This window comes from Eumetopias jubatus, unplaced genomic scaffold (assembly GCF_037043125.1).
Source record: "Eumetopias jubatus isolate StellerSeaLion01/CBP00866 unplaced genomic scaffold, mEumJub1_p1.0 scaffold_9, whole genome shotgun sequence".
NCBI classification, from domain to species: Eukaryota; Metazoa; Chordata; class Mammalia; order Carnivora; family Otariidae; genus Eumetopias; species Eumetopias jubatus.
In genome coordinates this window covers 27,377,930-27,398,366 of record NW_028274815.1, presented here as the reverse complement: position 1 = coordinate 27,398,366, position 20,437 = coordinate 27,377,930, and the positions used below count along the sequence as shown (strand labels likewise).

The following is a 20,437-nucleotide window of genomic DNA, read 5'->3' as shown; positions in this document are numbered from 1 at the left end:
TGTAATGTGAGAAAGTTCTATTTAATTTTGCTGACCGATAGTGTCACAAAGGGAGTGAAATTAAGCCCTTCTCTCAAAAGTAATTTTAATAGATTATGATGAACAGAATCATATTATTTTATGAGTCAGTCTCCTCTGTAGTGTAATTTAGCAGTGCCCTTTGGAGGCACCATGAAATAGAATTTTCTATGATACTTCACTCCAGAATCCATGCCAAAAAGTATAACGCTGTTCTGCAAATAACCTCCTGAGACAAATGTAAGCCAGGATTTGGTGTTACTGACCATCACTGCAAAGAACAAGATGGAACCATTAAGATATGCTCAATATGAACAAAACTTGCAAAAGGACACTCCATACCAGCCATACCAGAGAAGCAAAATACAAAACGAACACCAACAATAATCAAGCAACTATTTAAAGGATTTTCACTCTATTTTGCTAAATGAGAGAGCAAGTGCAATAGTTGCAAATTTTTACTTCCACTTCTACCATGGTATTTTTAAATACTGGTAGAACCTTGAAGCAGCTAGAAGGAGGAATATATTGGATAACCATCCTTTCTTATTACACAAAACCAAATTACTATTAATTGCTTTGACTTCTATTACTCCTCACAACAGATGGCGTGTCTTCTGTTCTAATGAGCTAGTATCTACATTAGTCATACTTCCCAGATACAAACAAAATCCGTAAAGGAGGCCACGTGGCACACAGAAACAGAGGTGGTTTGGGAGTTCAAGCCTGGCTGGGCCTCTTATTATCTGTGTGATCTTGGTAAAGTTACTCTCTCTGTGTCTCGGTTTTAATTGGGATTAATAATGTCCATATCCCAGCCCACCCCACCCCATCCCAACCACAAAAACAATGTACATTCTTCATCATTTGCAGTTAGGAAAAGATGACATTCTGGAGAATGTCTAACATTTAGGCACATAGGTTTACAATGGGGAAGGATAACTAGGGATTCTCCTCTGTCTGTAGTCTAAGGAGCAGGCAGTTACACCTCATCACAGGGCACATTTCAGGAAGCTTCCTATCTAGGGGTTAAAATCTGTGGGACACACCAAGATGTCATTTCTTTCTTCTCATCCACAGCCTCTTTCCCGGCAACAGAGTAACGATGCATCAGACAACTGGAATGTACCTACAGAGTCACCCAACCTCATGTACTGCACAGGACAGAAATTGCCCATAACACCCCTGACTAGCTGTTATTAAGGATCTATTGGATCACCTCCGTGTGCAGGAAGCTCAGTACTTCCAAACGCATTTCAGTACAGCGTTGGGGAATGCTATTCCACACAAAAAGTTTGCTTGTAATTGTAAATATGCTTCCTTTTAACTCCATTCTATGCACTGGTTTTTGAAGCAACTCATAAAAGACTTGTTTTGTAGGACAGTTAATCAAACATTTATAGGCATGTTTGCATGGCCGCCATTACATTTCTCTTTAGTCTGCACTTCTCCAGGGCTAAACACCCTCAGGTTTCCAGGCCCTTTGCAAGCTTTGTTGACCTTATCAGCCAAGAGACAATGAACACCAAATGCCCAAACCTCAAATTCAGTCTGAGTGGCAGGGGACAAGATTGTTACTTCCAACACCCTGCTCGTTCTACTTCTACTAACACATTCTAAAAATGGGCTAGGGCTTGTCATATAGATTTTTATCCAAATCTGTGAAGCAGTCACTTCATTTACACTGCAGAATGTACATTCATTCATTTGACATGTTCCTTCTTCCATCCATTTAATTCAATCTTCCCTCCGTTTAACAGACCCTTTTAAGGATGTCTTAAATTCTACCGGTTCCTAGATAATAATGATTAACCCATTATTCCCATGTTACTAAGGTTTACAGAGGTTTCTCAAAAAGTGTCTTGGGTGCCCTCTCCTTGAACAGTTAAATCTAACTTTCCCAATACTCTTTTACAAGAGGGCTTATCATATTTTAAGGCAAAACTTTTTCAAACACATGGTATACCTCGGTGCATTTCAGAAGAAAATTCTTTGTTTGCTAAAGCTCTACGAGTCATAAAAGTTAGATGCAATATGGAACAACTTGAGAAAATTCTCAGATAATTAAGATAGTCCATTGAAATGAGCCCTTTTAATAGGAATTAATCTATATTTTCCAACATTACCTTAATCTACTCTGTCCTATAAACACATACTGGTCAAGGATACAGAGCCCCAGACAAGTCAGAAAACATGCGCTGTGTTCTTGACATGGATTTTGGTTCACTAAGATTCTTGAAGGCTCTTTCTTTATTTCAATGTAGACATATTTCCAAGTTACTAATAATACCTGTATCCCAGACATGTCCGGGGAAATTAGGAGCATTAATTGGACATTCCACAAAGTAAGTGACACAAAATTTGCTATCATGTATGGGTACTAAACCAGGCATTAGTAAACGTGAGTTCTAACCTTCGCTCTAGCCTCAGGGAAGTCACTTAGCAAGTCTGGGCTTGAGCATCCTCATCTATAAGGTACAGACACTGGGCTAAATGATCTCTGAGGATCCCCTTGGCTTGCTCGACTCTGCTACGTGGTTCAAAATAAACTGAGCAAAAGTGCTTAGGACATTCCACATTTAGCTACATAGCTTTAACTATTGCCTAGGAAATGTGTATTCACCCTGATATTTAAAACCCCATACTTCGAGGTGGCTAGCAATATTCTGATGAGAGGGGGAAAAAAAAGGAACTCTCCTACCCAATCCTGTGTCAACAAGGAAGCAGTACTGCTAGGTACAGGTGTGAACTCATCTGTACCCAAGCATCCGCTCACGCATGGATAGGCAGTGACTAGTGTGGAGACCACAGAGGGCTCTGCTATGTAATCTAATCTCCTGTGGATTTCAGGAAAAATTTCAGGAAAAAAAAGTGCCATGAAATTTTAAATGTTACTAATTCTAGTAACCATACACTAGAACTCTTTATTTCCTTACAGCTAAATTGAGTGAGCAGGAGGTAGTCACTGTTAAGACCTTCACACATTGGGCTAATGAGCAGAACATGATCAAACAACCCAAATTCCTAAAAAGCCAAAACAATGAAGTCCACACCAATGAATTCAGTTAATCTTACCTTGACAAAAGGTGTTGTTAACCCGCTTATAACCTTGTAGACATTCCATCATTTGGTTATATCCATGATAAGCTGTAAGGAGAAATAATTCTTTGTTACATGTTTAAATTCTCACAGTCCTAAACTACCAATGTGATAACCTAAGCCTCCGAAGTCATCAGTGGTCTGTCTTATTCATTTCTAAGATACCCAACTCAACATATAGCAGTTTCTTTCACATTATCCCTGTTCTTCAGTATACTTCCTATTCTGCAACAGAGTCCCAAGTAGTTGTCAGCAAATCTTGATTACGTTAAACCAAAGAATCGTAAGACTGTTTTATATTTTCTTCCAATTAGTGATTATCTATATTACAGAGGATATATTCCTCCCCAAATGACTGGCTACAGGAATTTGAATTTTCTTATAAGTTGGAGTGAACATACATCCCGGCCTGCCTGGGACAGCCCTGGGTTGAGCACTCTATTATACTCTCACAAGTGGCCCAGTTCCAAAAATAAACTCTATGCTCACCTAAATACTGGCTCACATATGCTGGTAATGAGGGATTATTACTATTATGAACCTGAGAAGAATAGGAGATGAAAAGAGGAAGTCAGGCAAGGAGAAGGGCTGCTGTGATCATTGGTATGATTCATCACCCAGAATTTTCACCAATACAATGCTGCTGTTACCAAATTACCAACAAAACCCTATTCATGGATTCTGGCACTCTTAACTGAGACCCAAGAGACTTCTTGGCATAATGGATACGGCTTAAGTTCAGGGACCAAGCAGTTCAAATCCTGGCTCTGCCTATCAATAGCTCTGCGACCCTGGGAGACAAGCTTTCCGGGTTTCAAATGGCAATTCTATACAATGGAAGTATTCACAACTACTGAGCAGGTCAGGGCTATTGTGGATTTTAGATATAATTTATGCAAAATGCCTACCACCGTGCCTGACAAAACCACTCACAAGATGACAGATGTCTTTATTTCCTGCCATACGGTATTCTTTCATTAAGAAGACCATGAGCAACAGAAAATGGCCAATAATCAAAACAGGATGGATGGTGAGGCCACTAAAAAGGCCTGAACAAAGAGTAAAGAGGGAAAATTCAAAATGAAAAGGAAATTTTCTCTCAGAAAATAAAACTGTTTTGCCCCAACACATGCTCTTTATTCTCACCACTAATGGAATGCTCCCCTTTCCTCCTTCACTTCCTTTCTTTGCTATATGTCCCATCTCTTCAGATCCTTCTGAATTCTAGGAAAAGGTTATAGTGAGGAGTCTTGGAATGGTGAGTTATAAGAAGGGAGAAATTGACATGTGGGGAGTCACCCCATTCAAGCTCCTTGGCCACATAACTAGTCTTCCACAGAATGGAGACTCTCTGACGCAGGATGCCTACAAGATCTTGGGATCTCTGTGAACCGTTCAAATGAAAAAGAGAGGATAACTTGTTTAAAAAGTTTCAGCAGTCATCTACCTCAAGGCAGAGAGTCAGACCAGATGATCTCTTCAGGTCCTCGTCAGCTTAGGACTCGATGTTAATTTTCTTCTAAAAACTTTTAAAGGACCAGTGACTTGTTCATGCTAAGTACATTTTTAATAGATTACGGAGTATTTAATGAAATCATTTGCAGATTTAAAATTAAGTTTTCACAGTTAAAACTGATCAACAGTGAAAGGTCTTTCCGTATGTGGCTAAACAAAAACTTCAAACATTAAATAAAAGCCATTTGAAAACTGAAGTTTGAACTACTTCAAGTGAAAATTAAAAAAAAAAAAAGGCATGGAACACAAAACCATAGCATATAAAGCCAAGGAAAGTCTGCTCTCTTCCAAAAAGAATATGATTTAGAGAGTAGTACCAACCAAGGAAAGGAAAGTTTCTAAATGACACAGGAAGAATGTGACCCTGAGTGTGTTTCTTGGAAGTGAGTCACTTAGGACAGCACAAACAAAGTAAATGTCAAGATGTTAATAGTTTACTTCAGTCATAATCCACATTGCCCTTCCTGAAATGAAATCAATCGCTTCAATTTTATACCTTATATGAGCCAACATGAATTTATTTTCGTCAGCATTTAGTCAAAAGTGATAGCAACTTCGTGCTTTCACATTCTCCTTAAATTATTACTAGCACTAAAACATAGAATTAACAAAACCATTTAAAGCAGTGAATTTAGTTATGCTCAGAAAACACAATTCTAAATAAAAACAACAGAAGGTCGGGAGTAGAGGTTAGGGATTAAAAAACAACAAGAAGAATCTAGGATTCTCTTTACCCCTAACTTCTGTCCCTCTCTTTCAACTTTGGGATTGAGAAAATGGAGGAAAGGGAAGCAGTTAAGCAAAAAACACAGAAAGAAGGAGGGATAAGAAAAAGACGTAAGATAAGAGAAAAGATGGAACAAGTATTTAGAGAACATGAACTTGGCCCCAGAATAATGTTGGAAGAACTGGACTTCTCCTTCTGCAGTCCTGAGACTTAGAGGTGGGAAACATACTGTCCCCTCCACAATATTCCTACAGACAAACTGAGAGAGTATATGAGGGATAGGCCATTAAAAGAAAAAGAAAAGAAAAGCTTTGCTTTTTCAACATTTTAGATATAGACTCTTGTTTCATGATACATATGACTCAACAGCAAATGACTAAGCTGGGAGTCAAACTCAGGTCTGTCTAGCTCCAAACTCCAGGCTCTTTAAATCATATCAAATCTCTCCTGGATATCCCTTTGGTCAGGTTGCCAGAATCATTTTAGGCACATGGATCTTTCAGTGAGGAGGGACTATAACACTCAACCCACTTACTGGAAATCCAAATTACCAGTCATTATTGAATCAGCGTAAAAAGTCCACAGGGGACATTCTCAGTAATGAAGGTCTTCATTTATGTGATCTTTCCCTAAATGAAGAATTCACTAGTTGCAGGAAATTTTAGTGGGTGTTTTCACAAATTAGTCCTCTGAGAAAAATAGAAGCAGTATCAACAAAATAAATGAAATTTTAGGCATTACATGTTTTAATAAGCAGTTCTCAATTGCCTTCTTAGTAATTTTAGGGTTCCATGTTAGAAAACACCTAAGTTTGAGAGATAAGGAAGTCCAAATGAGAGACAATTATTGACAGCAAATTACTATGATGGCAGAACAATAGTACATAAAACAAAGCTTTGGAGCAGTGATTCCAAGATGGCAGATTCTAGATTGAACAGAGGTGTGAAAGGCAATTGAGACTATCAAATCAACAGGTACTTAAGAAGAAAAAATAAAAATTACCCAATTGAGGCAAAGGAGAAATTCCTTGCAACACAAAGTGTAAAACACCTACTATAAAAATCTTCAGCTATATAAGGCAAAGGAAGATGACTAAGGAAAATATCACTTGCTTTTTTGGGAATCAAGTTACCTCTGTTTTTCTAAAACATCTCTATTAGGAATCCGCTGGAGTTAATGCTACATTCAAAAACTAAAAATGTTAACTATAATTGGGGAAAAAGTAACAGAGACTCACAAATCTGGATTTACGCACTCATGAGGTCCTAAAAACCAGAATTTATACACTAACCAAAACATGTATCGGTATAGATTCAAGTCACTGAGAACTGTGATGGTACCAAAAATGTGGTGACTGGGGCACCTGGGCGGCTCAGTCAGTTTAGAGTCCGAATCATGGTTTCAGCACAGGTCATGATCTCAGGGTTCTGGGATCCAGCTCCATGCTCAGTGGGGAGTCTCTTCTCTCTCTCCCCTTCTCCCTCTGTTTGTGCCCCTCCCCCAACGTGTGTGTGCAAGTGCATGTGCAAGTGTTCTCTCTCTCTCCCTCAAATAAATAAACAAATCTCAAAAAAAAAAATTAAAAGTGTTGACTGAAAAGGCGAAAGTACTGTATCCTAGTGACTGTAGATTTATTTTTAGAGGTCAGCAACCAATCATTTCTCCATTTTAGCCTTTTTTTTTTTTTAAGTGAAATCTGAAAACTTAACAGTATAACAAACTTCTATTGTGGCTATTAATAAAAATTTCATTTAAGGAATTTAACCTAAGAAATAACAGCTTCACTAACTTTTTATCAGTTTTCAAAACATTTACCATTTTTAAAGACATTTTATTTTCTCTTCACCTAAAGGAAAAAGAACCTAGTTTAGTATACTGCCTTCTTAAAACATCTTTTAAAAATAACTGGAGAAGGCAATTGAGAACTGCTTATTAAAACATGGAATCGACAGGAAATCTTTCTTAGCAAGGTTTCTGGAAATGCCAATTTTAGCACTATGTTCTAGAATTCAGTAAGAGTTCTTTGAAAGTCTAATGCTATCTCCACATTAAAACAGTGATCATAAGGCAACAGATATGCTACATTGACATTCAAATGAATGATGAAACATCACTTACATGGCTTCTTGGGGCATTTCTGGCATTTGTTAAAGCCCCAGGAGGTACCCACAGTTCCACAGCAGTCCTCCTGCTTTGAAAGGCCAGGGAGCGCCTTGCCACACTGCAGTGATGAGATGTGAAATAGGAAGGTTAATTGAGTGCGAGATGCCCAGCCCTAGAGCGCTGCTGGGCTTCCCGGTCACATTACAAAACAGTTCCCTTGTTATCGACACAATTAGAGAGGGATGAAAAAAAAAAAAAAACCCTCAAACTTTGAAACAAAACACCAGAACTGAATCAATACGACACTAATGAACAAGCATATTTCTAAGAACTTCTTGGCATGTTGAGAGTCTTAAGAAAATCTGTCACCGGCTCAGAGCACTTCATAAAACGTACGCTTCCAATGCCCCCCTCCTGTTTTTTTTTTTCCCCTTAAGAAGAATCTCAACTTGGGGTGCCTGGGTGGCTCAGTCGATAAGCGTTTGCCTTCGGCTCAGGTCATGATCCTGGGGTGCTGGGATCGAGCCCAGCATCAGGCTCCCTGCTCGGCAGGAAGCCTGCTTCTCCCTCTCCCACTCCCCCTGCTTGTGTTCCTGCTCTCACTATCTCTCTCTCTCTCTGTCAAATAAATAAATAAAACCTTTGAAAAAAATCTCAACTCAAAAGTTCAACATAAACTTTTAAAATTTAGTGTAACTGCTGGAAGCTCTGCTGTGGATCATCAGGGAACAGAGCTGTAAGGGTATGGGGGCAGGTGTGTCAACCTTGAGAAAGTGGCCCAGGTCCCATCTACAAGAGGCGTTTGGTCTTCCTATAACCACCAAGGCCTTGGCAGGAACAGGACAGGAGAGGGCAGGACAGGAAACGATCACTGGCTCCACCAGATCAGCTTTGGCAGAGATGAAAGCCCCACATAGCCACGTGGTCTGAGCCAGGGAGGTCAGCCAAGTTAGGAAGGGGCTGGCAGGGTTAAGCAAAGGCTAGCAGGGAGAAGAATGGGGCTTACAGTTGTCAAATATAAAGACCCATCTCCTCTCCTGGTAAACCATGGGAGGTCTGAAGAGGTTGAGAGGAAGGGGCCTGCAATCAGACTAACCCAATGAGGTCAGGAAGGGCCTAGGCAAACAGGTCTTACTCTGTGTACCCATCCTGAGGCCACCCGTGCAAGAAAAGCCACGTGGCTCTCCACCGATACTTTTGTCGGCTAAGCCCAGACTCCACACCTGAAGGGTCACTCTGCCTTTCTCTGTCTCAACCTCTGAAAAGTCCTCCAAACAGTTTCCAGTGTCATCTTTCCAAAGACGAATCTGATGACATCACTCAACCAATTAAAAACCTTCTATGATTCCCACAGTCTGAAGACGGCAAACTCCCTGGGATGATATACAGGGTTCTCCCTACCCTGCCTCAGAGCAGATGACTTTCCCTCTGCCCCCCTCCACCTCTCTACATCTAGCCTTCGGGCACACTAAGACTGTTTATTTTCTGAACAAATGTCTTTCCGAGAGCTGTCTCCTTCCTCTGCTAAGCCCCATACCCACCCCTCCTTTTCCCTTTGCCTGGAGAAACTTTACCCGGTGAACTCGAGCTCTGAAAGGCCGTCATGGCGTAGCCTCCTGTCTCCTCAGCTTCAGTGAGCTCCTCCTTTCTCTTCCCCACACTACACAGATCCACCGCCTCCGCTACGCTTTTTAATTAAATGCAGATGTATCTTGTGTATCTTTATATCCCAATACACAGTGCCCATGCTCAATAAATTGTGAACGAAGGAAGGAACAAACAATCCAAGGAACTAAGAAACAACCCAGCTGCAGTCCATCCAGACAAGCAGTGGCTCTGTGAAAACCAGGAAAAGGTAGCAAACGCACCCAGGCTAGTGAGTGCAACACGGTGACAGAGTCTGGGCAGGTGGTGACCCTTAGAAGGGCAGGGGATGCCAGGCACCTGGCAGGCCTCCGGGTCCAGGCAGACAGCATTCTGAGGGAGGCTCTAAGTGACTACAGGTCCGAAATCGTAAAACAAAGCCAGAAAAGACCCAGCACAGTTCATGAAGGTTTAGTTCCACCTAGTTCTGAAGTCCTTAGGTTTTTGTGTTTTTTTCATAAGATTTTGACAGGATGTTGTGTCAAAACTGTCTACTCTCGAAGACAGTAAATGATGGGGGTTTGGGGGGTGGGGGGGAGAGGCAGGGAGACGGGGAGGAAAGTGAACACACCAACAAATAAGAACCTGACAGAAGAAAAGCATGCAGTGGCTGGGTTCAGGTCGTTCCCGGACTCCTTCGGCTCAGTCACAGAAGGCTTACATCTGAAAGAGGAAGCAGGAAGAAGGAAGAGAGAACTGTGCTACAGGTCTAAGACTGGAAACCAGCGATGATGCTGAGAACACAGAGGTCTGTCTCCACTGCTGCATTCTGCTGCCAGGGTGCCTCCTGTTTATTTCCAGTTTTAACAAGACACCAGTGTACCTCAGATGTAGATCATTCTTGTACCAGACTCTTCAGGTTCTTCTCTTCATCAAGTAAAACTTTCAACACTTGCTGATTTTATATGCTCAAAATTTTAGTAGCAGTTAAAATCCAATTTTCACCTCAGATTCCTAGAATGTTTTATTTGGTAGGGTAAAAATAAATCATCTCTCTCTACCAGGCCTCAGAAAAGGTACAAGATTTTCATTACAGGATTCGGGCTGCTTTATCCCATGGCTTTGTTTTTGCAGGTCCAAGGCCAAGAGCAGCACAAACCATCCAAATCGATTAAATAAATGACGGTGTAGGTGGTACCACGAAACTGTGTGTTCTTCTCAAAATTGGGCCTGCACAAGATAACAATAGGCTGCGAGGGGATGAAGTCAGGCTTATAACAAGGCGCAAAGTCTCACACATGCCCCTTGAGGTAGTTAATTATGAAGAGGCTTCCACGCGAGCCAGGAAAGGCTGAGAGATCTTTGTGGCCACAGGCAGGCTCTCACACAAGAGATTACACCCCCCACCATGAGATCTGACGTGGATGTAGGAAGTAGCCAGAGGAAAAAGAAGGGGCAAGAGGATCTTTTCTCCTCCACACTCAAGGTCACTTTGGGGAGAATCACGAAGAACAGGAGGAGTTAGCCTTCAGAATGCCCTTCTCTACGACTAGTGGATTCTGCTTCTTCAGGAGACACCATCCCAAGGACCCAAAACGGGCTCTGCCCAACTGCATTTTTATGCCCAGATTGAGGTGATTTTTGACAAGTTGAAAACACAAATGGAATTTCTCCTATGTGACTCATTCACCACATTTTCAGAGAAAGCCTGTCTCTCATTTCAAGGCATCTCTTATGTATAAGCCATCCAGAAGAAATGTACTAAAAAATTTACAACCAATATTTAGCTATCTCAAGCCAGAAAGAAAAATCTATCCCGTCAAATGAGCGTTGTGCTGGAGCTCCTCAGAAAGCTCACCCACCCTTGGGCTGCACACCGGGGACACTGTCACTCCACACGTCCATGCTAGGTTCGGCGAAAGCACGACCCACCTAGAGCAGCAAGCAGAACAGCGCTGGTTCTGGTAACCAGGTCCTGTGAGCGACAAGCAAAGAAAGGAGAGGCGAGACTCTCCTTCTCTTCATGGTATGACCATGATGGCGGAGTTGAGATATGTTAAGCAAGGCTGTTGGCCGAAGCCAGGTGCGTGCTAAAGGGATGAGCAGGACCAAAGGCCACAAATCAAAGGAAGAGAGGACTTATGTCAACCAGCAGGAAACCTTTTTGACAGTGAATGCTCCTCAGCAATGGAAGATGCTGACATCTTCACTGGGAGCGGAAGCTGGAGGACCACCCGGCAGGAATGTCCAGGATATGAAGTGGGTGAGTTCTATGGTTTCTGCCAGGTCTGGGGTTCTGTGTTCAATACCTACTGATAGGTCACAGTACTTGGTTTAGAAAAGGCAAATTACGAGACACCGGAGCCAACCTGAAGAACCTCTGTTGCTCTCACATCTGCGTCCAGGACTGTGTCTGGGTAGATGCACTCCTAACCATCTTTTTTAAAGTCTTCCTTCCTTCCTCACATCAGTCTCTCCAGAGATGCTCACCCCAGGCTGAGCTTCCTCCTACAGGACTTATGTAAACTAGACAGAAAAGAGAAAAACAAAGAGCTACTCCCATCCCCAATCCACCAGTGCACTGGCCATGAGTCTTCGAAGACTGAGTGCAAGAAAATAATTCAGCGACCTTTCCTCCCTTCCTGTGTCAGCACTATGCCTCCAAAGGTAAAGCTATTCAAGAATTGTTACAATTGCTCCATGAATAGCTGTGTTTTCCCTTTTATAACACAAAATTATCACACGCGATAGCACGAAAACCTTTAATTTTTAAAGTAACTGTTAAGAATAAACAGATTGTGGAATAATGTACTTTTCTAAATCTTCACCTGGTTGAGAAAACTTCAGACTGCAACCTCAGTTTTAAGGTACTACCATGGCACTTTCCTGAAACTCAGAGTTAAGCTGTGATTGCTGTTGTTTTTAGATCTCCCTATAAATACACGAGCAGGAATGATAGTTCAAAACTTATCATTTGGCAACCAAGGCCCGTCATTTTTGTCAGTTGAAAACTCACCACTGGAGATGCTCCAGAGATGAATGGTAATTTGAGGAGGTTGTGATAAATATCGGAGCATGGCTTCCTAAGATTGAATTTTCATGCCTTAAAATTACTAGTACCTACAGCACCCTCATTCTAAGAGTGTTTGTTGTGTTTTGCCAGGATCTGGGGAAGGAAGATCCAGTCGTGGGTAAAAGAAGAGGGTGCTGGATTATAATTAGCAAACCTGGATCTAAATTCCCACTCTCTCTCAAGAGCAGTGAGATGTTCACCAGACTGTCCAGACTCTCTGGGCTAATAATGGGACAATGGGACAATAATCCCAACAGCAAAGGATTGTGGCGAGATTAAATGATATGTGTCTGAGAAGGGCTGCCCTATCCCTTCAGCCCCTGTGCAGGGACTGGAAAAAAGTGACCCTTAAGATGTGTTGTGCATCAGGACATAGCATTCAGTAAACAGAGCATGGGCTGAATCCTTGTCTGCCCTCTCAGCTGGTGTCCCATGTTGAGTACGACCTAGAAAATGTTCAAGAGCTGGCTATCTGTTAGCTTCCTGGCATACATTTATTAAAATGGTTCAGATATTCCACGAGTAAAAGGGCCACTCAATGGAGATGGCCACCATGTCAAGGACCTACTATTTAGTTTTCCTATTTAATACATTTTAAAATGAGAATATCAAAATACTCTTGGGAATTATCCTTTATCACACGTACAGAACTCGTTTTACTTTGTGATCAGGAACCATTCTACAATAAAGCATAAAATACTGAGTTTAAATAAAAAAATGTTTTCCCGAAGAGAATAAGGCACTGGAGCCAAAAAAACAAATACAACTTAAAATGTTGAAGTGATACAGATTTTTTAAATGCACTAAAGTAAAACATGAAAGAACAGAGAAGGCTGACTCACTGCAACTCTTGCAAGAGTATGCAGGACTGTGTTTAGGCAAGAGCTGAAACAAGACAGTGACTCAACCGCTGGACTGGAGAGACAGATTCCAAAGAGATGGAGCAGCTCTAGCTAAGCCCAAGACTGACCACCAACTGGGAGAGGACCCAGGGGCAGGTGGGTGGGAGGGGAAGGGCGGAGGAAGGCAGGCCAAAGACAGAGGAACAGAGAGAGTGGGTGGGGAAAGTCAGAGAATTAAGCAGAGCTGAGCCATGGAGAATTTTCCAAATTTGGGATTCAGTTTGTGGTTAGGTACCAAAATTAATCAGGAGATAGTTCCTTTTCCCAAAGCAAGAAGTTCTGGATTGCTTCCAGGGAAATATCTGGCATCTTTGAAGCAATGGCAAACACAGAAATATTGATAAAGAGGAGGAGAAAGAGAAGGAAAAAACTGTTTTTGTATAAGTATAGTTTTCTACATCTGCAACTTCCCCTCAAGAGTAAAAAGGAATTATCAGCATAGAGTATATTGTTCATGGGGGAAGGAATTACATTTAAAGTCAACATGAAAGGTTATCAGAGGACCAAAAAAAAAACCAAAATTGGATAATTATGAAAGGACTAGTAGCAATACTTCTCCTCAGGGAAAGAGCACAAGGGAGGTTTTATTTTTTAAAAAGATTTTATTTATTTATGTGAGAGAGAGAGATCTCGTGCATGTGCCCATGAGCGGGGTGAGGGGCAGAGGGAGAAGCAGACTCCCCGCTGAGCAGGGAGCCTGATGCAGGGCCCCATCCAGGCACTCCAGGATCATGACTTGAGCCAAAGGCAGACGCTCAACCAACTGAGCCACCCAGGTGCCCCACAAGGGAGTTTTTAAGTTCAGCACAAAACGAGCTCTTTCCCCAACAAATGCTATCCCCCACAAAGAACACACCCAGGCATCTCTGTGTCCGTTAGAACTGGTTCTCTCTGAAGGTGAAATTGACCTTTCCACACAATCACAGTCCCTGTGGACCAAGTGAGAAGTAGTATAATGATGATCCATAACAGAGTAAATGGTAAGAGCACACCTTTTGATGTTGGACCAACACGAGTCGGTGTTGGCTGACTTGACCAGTTACCACATATGTTATTATCACGGGCAAAACTCTCAACCTCTCATTGCCTATACTCTCCTCTATAAAACATAACTAAAAATGCCCATTTTCACAGAGCTCTCAAGAGGACTGAGACAATACCTATGAGACAGATGGCCGGCATGCACTAGGCTCACAGTGTTAGATCCCTTTCTCCAGGACCCTCACCTGGAAACCAGGGTTGATTTAACAAAGGACTAAGTAACCTAACGATTATTCAGTATACAATGTCCCAGATTCAATGTATCAAGAAAAGAGATATAAAAATCATTTAGATAAAGAAATGTGAAAAGAAGGGGTGCCTGGGTGGCTCAGTCGTTAAGCGTCTGCCTTCGGCTCAGGTCATGATCCCAGCGACCTGGGATCGAGCCCCGAGTCAGGCTCCCTGCTCCGCGGGAGGCCTGCTTCTCCCTCTCCCACTCCCCCTGCTTGTGTTCCCTCTCTTACTGTCTGTCTCTCTCTCTGTCAAATAAATAAATAAAATCTTTAAAAAAAAGAAATGTGAAACAAAAAAGACATTACAATTTTGCTAAAAATGTTCAGGTTTTCACAAAAGTGCTCTGGCTAGTGAAAAAATAAATGCTCAAAGAATAAATGCTATGGAAGATTTCTAACTGTATGGGTTTCATTTTAATTCTCCTCAAGAAACACAACATGATGTCACTGAATTACATAATTCAACCAGTTAATATCAATGTTCCCCAAGTAGCAAATTTCACTTTGGGGACATCCAGATCCTTTTGGTCACCCATCATGTCTTGGTGCCAAAAGATCAAGACCATGAAGCCATAATAGCAGAGCCCACTCTGCACCTCTTTCCTACAAGCACCCAGGGCTTAGTCATAAAACACTGCGGAACATGGAACTCACTAAAACAGGTCCCAGAAATATATCTGTCCTTCTAGGTTCAGCTGGTGTTATACACTGAATATGTGCCTCATCCCCCAAATCTCTATGCTGAAACCCTGAGCTCTAATGTGATAACATAGGGAGGTGGGGCCTTTGGGAAGTAATTAGGTTTATTTTTATTTTTTTTCCATATTCATACAACTTTTATTACAGTATATTGTTAAAATTGCTAATCTCTTACTATGCCTAACTTACTTCTTTTTAATTAATTTTGTTTCAAATTTTTATTTAAATTCTAGTTAGTTAACATACAGTGGAATACTGGTTTCAGGAGTAGAATTTAGCGACTCATCACTTACATATAACAGTGCCCATCATAAGTGGCATTTAGTGCCCTCCTTAATATCCATCGCCCATTGACACCATCCCCCGCCCACTTCCCCTCTATCAACCCTCAGTCTGTTCTCTATAGGGGAAGTAATTAGGCTTAAATGAAGTCATGAGAGCGGAGCCGCCATGATGGGATTAGTGTCCTTAGAAGGAGGGGAATGAAGACAGAGCACAGATTCCCTCTCTCTCTACCACATGAGCACATCAAGAAGGTGGGTGTCTGGACACCAGGAAAACAGCCCCACCAGGAACTGAATCTGTGAGCATCTCTATCTGACTTCCAGTCTCCCCCACTGTAAGAAAGTAAGTTTTGGTTGTGTAAGCTACCCAGACTATGGTATTTTGTTATGGCAGCCTGAGCCAATGTATACAGATAGCAATGGTTTCTTGTGAATACTCCATGTCCAAAAGAGATGGCCTAAGAGCCAGGATAAAATAGTACAAAGAACACTGAAGTAGGAACCACAAAGCTCAGTTCTAGTCCTCACCAACCGCAAAGTCAATACCAGACGTGAAGCAAACTAATTCACTTCTCTGGACTTTAGCTTCCTCATCAACAAAGCTTTAAGGATGCTAATCCTCAATGATGTGCCTACATTCTATGATTTTAGAAAGGCTCCCGTGCAGAGGTAGAGAATAACCAGGGAGCTAAGAGTGGAATGGTTTGCCGTGTCAGGGAAATCCTATGAAGGTCATTGTTCCTTAAACATCCCCTGTCTGGCCAGATGGATACAGGACATTACATGATGCCGCCTATTCACCAGTCCTAACATCACACCCTGGCCTAGATCAGTGTGATCAGTGATAATCAGGATGGGTCTCCTCTTTCTTGACCCTACTTCATGCTCACTCCTTTCCTGATAGCCAGTATTCACAAAAAAAGGCAGCTCTGTCTTCCTGAAAATAGTCTCAGCTCTTAAACAGCTATTTTCTAGATTAGAGTAATTATAATGAATTGCATTATGATTATCAAGAGGCAAAGTATCAGAAATTATTCTGGAGATGCAGATTTTGCATATCTTCAGCTGTGACCCATTATAAAGTCACATTATGACTGATCAACCCATACTGCATGGGTGTCCCGTAAATTATCCCACCTATGCAGTTGAGATGTTCATCTCCATCCAGAGCTAGAAGATCTTATTCCAACATTCTGGCACAAAACTGAGGTTTTCTGGCAAACAGAAGCTATACCCTCAGTACTCTAAATTTGGTTGAGGAATGTGAATCCCTTTTTTGGAAATCCTGGACTTCTTTTTGTGAAAACCAGAATGAGGTCCCTTACGGGGAAAGTTCTAACTGTATATAATGGGGTGGATTCATCCAAACTTCTGTCACAGCTCTTCTTTATTCCTATCATCAATCTTTTTCACTATGATATAAGCACATCTCCACTCCGGCAAAGTGACTTCTGCCCATCTTCCAAGCAAAACGGAGTTCCTGTAGCCTCTGGACCAACCATGGCCCCAAACTAAACTGGGAAGACCTCAGGAGAGCTCTTCAGTGTCCATGCACTAGAACATTAAATATGTTTATTTCTATGTGCCAGTAAGAAAGAGGGTCCAAATATCTAAGCCTATCATTAATGCAACTAGAGCAACATATTTGATCAACTTGTCCTAAAAGGACTATACTGTACTATAGAGCACTGGCGGCGTAACAGGCATTGTCTCATAAGAAGAGGAAAACGCTTAAATACTTCCAGATTTTCTAAAAGAACTTGTAAAAAATTTGCTTTGGCTTGAGCAGAACATTCTTTATAGGCAAGGTTTTTTTTTTTTTTTAATCCACCCAGCTTTCTTTTATTAGAGTAATTAAAACAATGTTAGGCATTTGGGGTATCTGATACAACCATAATCCTCTGATATTTCAGGCTATTGATTTTACAAAATATCTACTGTGACTAGGGCATTAACTGCTGGAAACGTATCCACATTGATTTCTGACAGTGTATTTGTTTAAAGCCTGCTGAAGCCAAACCATGGGCTTCAAGGAATTCCAGACAACTACTTTAGTTTATGAAATGGTATTTTAAAAGTTACACGAAGGCAGAAATGGTTTTAAAAAGTAACATACAAAGGGGAAAAAAAATTCTTAAGCATGAAACTTCTGATTCTGCTTGACATCTTTTCTAAAGAAACAATTAAATTTGGGATATTTTCTCCATCTCTACCATGATTTGAGCATTTCAACAGTCATGATATATGTATCTTGCTATTCTTACATTGTGAAAAGAATAAGTATTGTCATGATTATATTCTGACATCATAATTCCCGTTAGTCTGTCCTTGCAGCAAAACAACACAAATCACATCATAAATCCTAGCACTCGATGGTGAGAACATGAAATTTATTCAAAGTTCCATTACCAAGGATGTGACTAAAAAGACAGACTCGTGTTGAGGGGGAAATAAAGAGGGGCATACAGACATAGTTGTTATTACCATGACAACCGGATCACTCCCAAAATGATGACCATAAAGGCCTCTTTTCCCCAATGCTTCTTTCTACAACTGTATTGAGGGAAATTTTCTATATTAAGCTTCAGTGCTTCTCAGGTTCTTTTTTGTCTATGTAGAGATCCTGCAAGGAACAAAAAACATTTTGGGCCTCATACCACTGTGCAAATTTTAACACGTGCCTCATCTGGTTACGCTCCCAGGTTTTCTGTGCCTTATCCAAGTACACAGAACTCAAAACTAATAATTACCCGTGGTTTGGTTGCAAATAGTGTAGAAAAACTAAATGCCACAAATCATATTAATAGGTTTCTTTAGTTCCCTGGGAGCAGGAAACCAGGTCTGTCTTGACCACACTCTGCCGCTTGTGGCAGGAACATTCACTGCTCACCAAAGAACCACTTGTCCCAGCTTCCCCGCATATGACGGCTTCCTAACTACCATCGGTCAGCTCAGACTGCTGTTAAGGAAATATCATAGACTGGGGGGCTTAAATAACAGAAGTCCATTTTCCCATAGCTCTATAGGCTTAAAGGGCAAGATGTATGAGCATGGCCAGTTCCAGTGAGGTCCTTCTTCCTGGCCTGTAGGAGGCTGCCATCTTGCTGTGTCCACATATGGCAGAGAACTGGAGTCAGGAGTTCTCGGGTATCACTTCTTAAAAGGACACTAATTCTGTCATGTCAAGGCTCCATCTTTATAATCTCACTGAATCTTAATTACCTCCTTATTGACTCTATCTCCAAATAAAGTCACGTTGGAGTTTGAGATTTCAACATATGTTTTGGGAGGGCCACAACTGAGTCCATAGCCCTGACAGGCAGGGCCAAGTGACTCATTCTGAACAAGGGTTGTAGGTAAAAGAGTGTCCCTTGCAGCACCTCTTTCTCCCCATTGTAGGAATTAAGGAGGCCACATATTCCAGATAGCAAGCATTAACATGGTGGAAGCCCATGAGCCAGAAGCTCAGAGATCTAGCACAGAGCTCTCAGCAAAATGCAAGCTTTCGTTATGTTAATTTAGGACGACCACACAACCTAGCTGAACCTAATAACGTATTTACTGACTATTCCTCTCTGCCCAGCACTAAGCTCAATTCCTAAATGGCCCTGCCCTCACAAGAAGCACAGTCTTGTGGGGAAAAGAGGATCAAAAACAACGATTTGAAGATAATTACATTCAAAATGGTCTGATTGGATTCCAAATGCAGTAAGAGTTCAGGGAGGAGAGAGAGAACGTGCGCTGAAGGATTGGAAGGCTTTTTGGAGGAGCCAGCACTGGAGTGGAGGCTCTTGGGTCAGCTGGATTTGGGAGATCATTGTAGGTCTTGATGTATTTGATGTTGGTGCAGTTTGCTCTGTCCCCAGATCCTGTGCATATGTAACTCTTAGTGGCACGTAAGACCATGGTGGAAAAGAAGAAAGATGTCAAAATTATCACAGTCAGAGGACTGCAGGGCTAAAAGAGGCCATGGTAGTCTTCTCAGTCAAAGTTATTTGAAAAATGAACAAAACCGAGGGCCAGAGATATGGCGAGCTTGCAAAACAGAGAAAGATCTATGGACCTGGAAACCCCAACAGAGCTAGTCCCTACTTCTGAGCCTCGGGTTTCACATAAGTAAATGGGAGACAAAAATACCAACTTTTCCTTGTGTTTTAAAGGTCAAGTAAGGTCATAAATGTCAACATTCTCTATCAGCTATCAATTTTATACAAATGCACTGTCTTACTAGGATGCCTGCCCCTAAGCCCCAGAACGTTCATACCATTTTCTGAACAACTCCATTAAAGCCTGAACATTCTAAACCAGACCTCTTCAAAGTGTCATCTTGAAAGCACTGCTGTTTTCATTCAAAATATTTAGAGCTCCTCTGTCTCGATTTCAGAATTCTCTTCAGGGCTGAAGACATACTATTTTAAGTATCCTCAATGGTGCAAATCCTTGCTTGCTGGAGGCTGAATCGACCATTGGAAGCCTTCGATCCATTGAGACTATAGCAAATGAGTGAGCTGCAGAAGATCAAAGACAGACTAATTTTCTTATGCAGCTCATAAACGGATTCTGAAACAACTACTTCAAAATAGAAATTGCAAGTCTGTTTGCACAACAGCATCACTAGAATAAAGACACAGTCCCTTAAGCAAAGACCTCAACGTGACAGAATATTCTATCTTATATATACCTTTTTTGATATATAAAAGGAGACAACAGGAGAAAAAAAAATGGAAGGATGAGAAAGAAAAAGAAACCTGTACTATCATCATTGTGGGAGAAGGGGCAGGGCTGTGCAGGGGAGTCATTCTGTAATCTCTCAACACAGGGCAATGTTGCTTTGTTCTCCACAAATTTATGGGTCAGATTCCAGAGGACTGAGGTTTATTTCAATTTTTTTTTTAAGTAAACCAGATGATTCCACTTTGTTTTAGCAAATCTCAATTCTAAGGGATCATGTAGACAAAGCCAAGAACCAACAGACTATGAGCTGCGACTCCTTAAACATTTTTGTAATGTACAGAGCCCAAATCAACCAGCAACTCAAGCCTTGGTCCCTTAAAACTACTTCCAACCTACTCAGAATTGTCATCGTCAAATATCATGACCACAAAATCACGCCACGTTGCCAGTATCTGAACTGACCTAACATGCTTCCATTCTCAACT

The 20,437-nt window shown here is 41.4% G+C and overlaps 1 protein-coding gene across 4 annotated transcripts in view; it reads right to left on the bottom strand.

Annotated features, from left to right (window-relative positions):
* Positions 1-20,437, bottom strand: part of LTBP1 (latent transforming growth factor beta binding protein 1) — a 387,949-nt gene that overhangs the window by 157,387 nt on the left and 210,125 nt on the right. For all 4 annotated transcript variants that reach the window (XM_028117233.2, XM_028117231.2, XM_028117230.2 and 1 more), the window contains 2 exons: positions 7,478-7,580; positions 3,094-3,165 (listed from right to left, as the gene is read on the bottom strand). In XM_028117233.2, the coding sequence (XP_027973034.2) occupies positions 3,094-3,165; positions 7,478-7,580 (175 nt within the window). The remainder of the gene's footprint in view (positions 1-3,093; positions 3,166-7,477; positions 7,581-20,437) is intronic.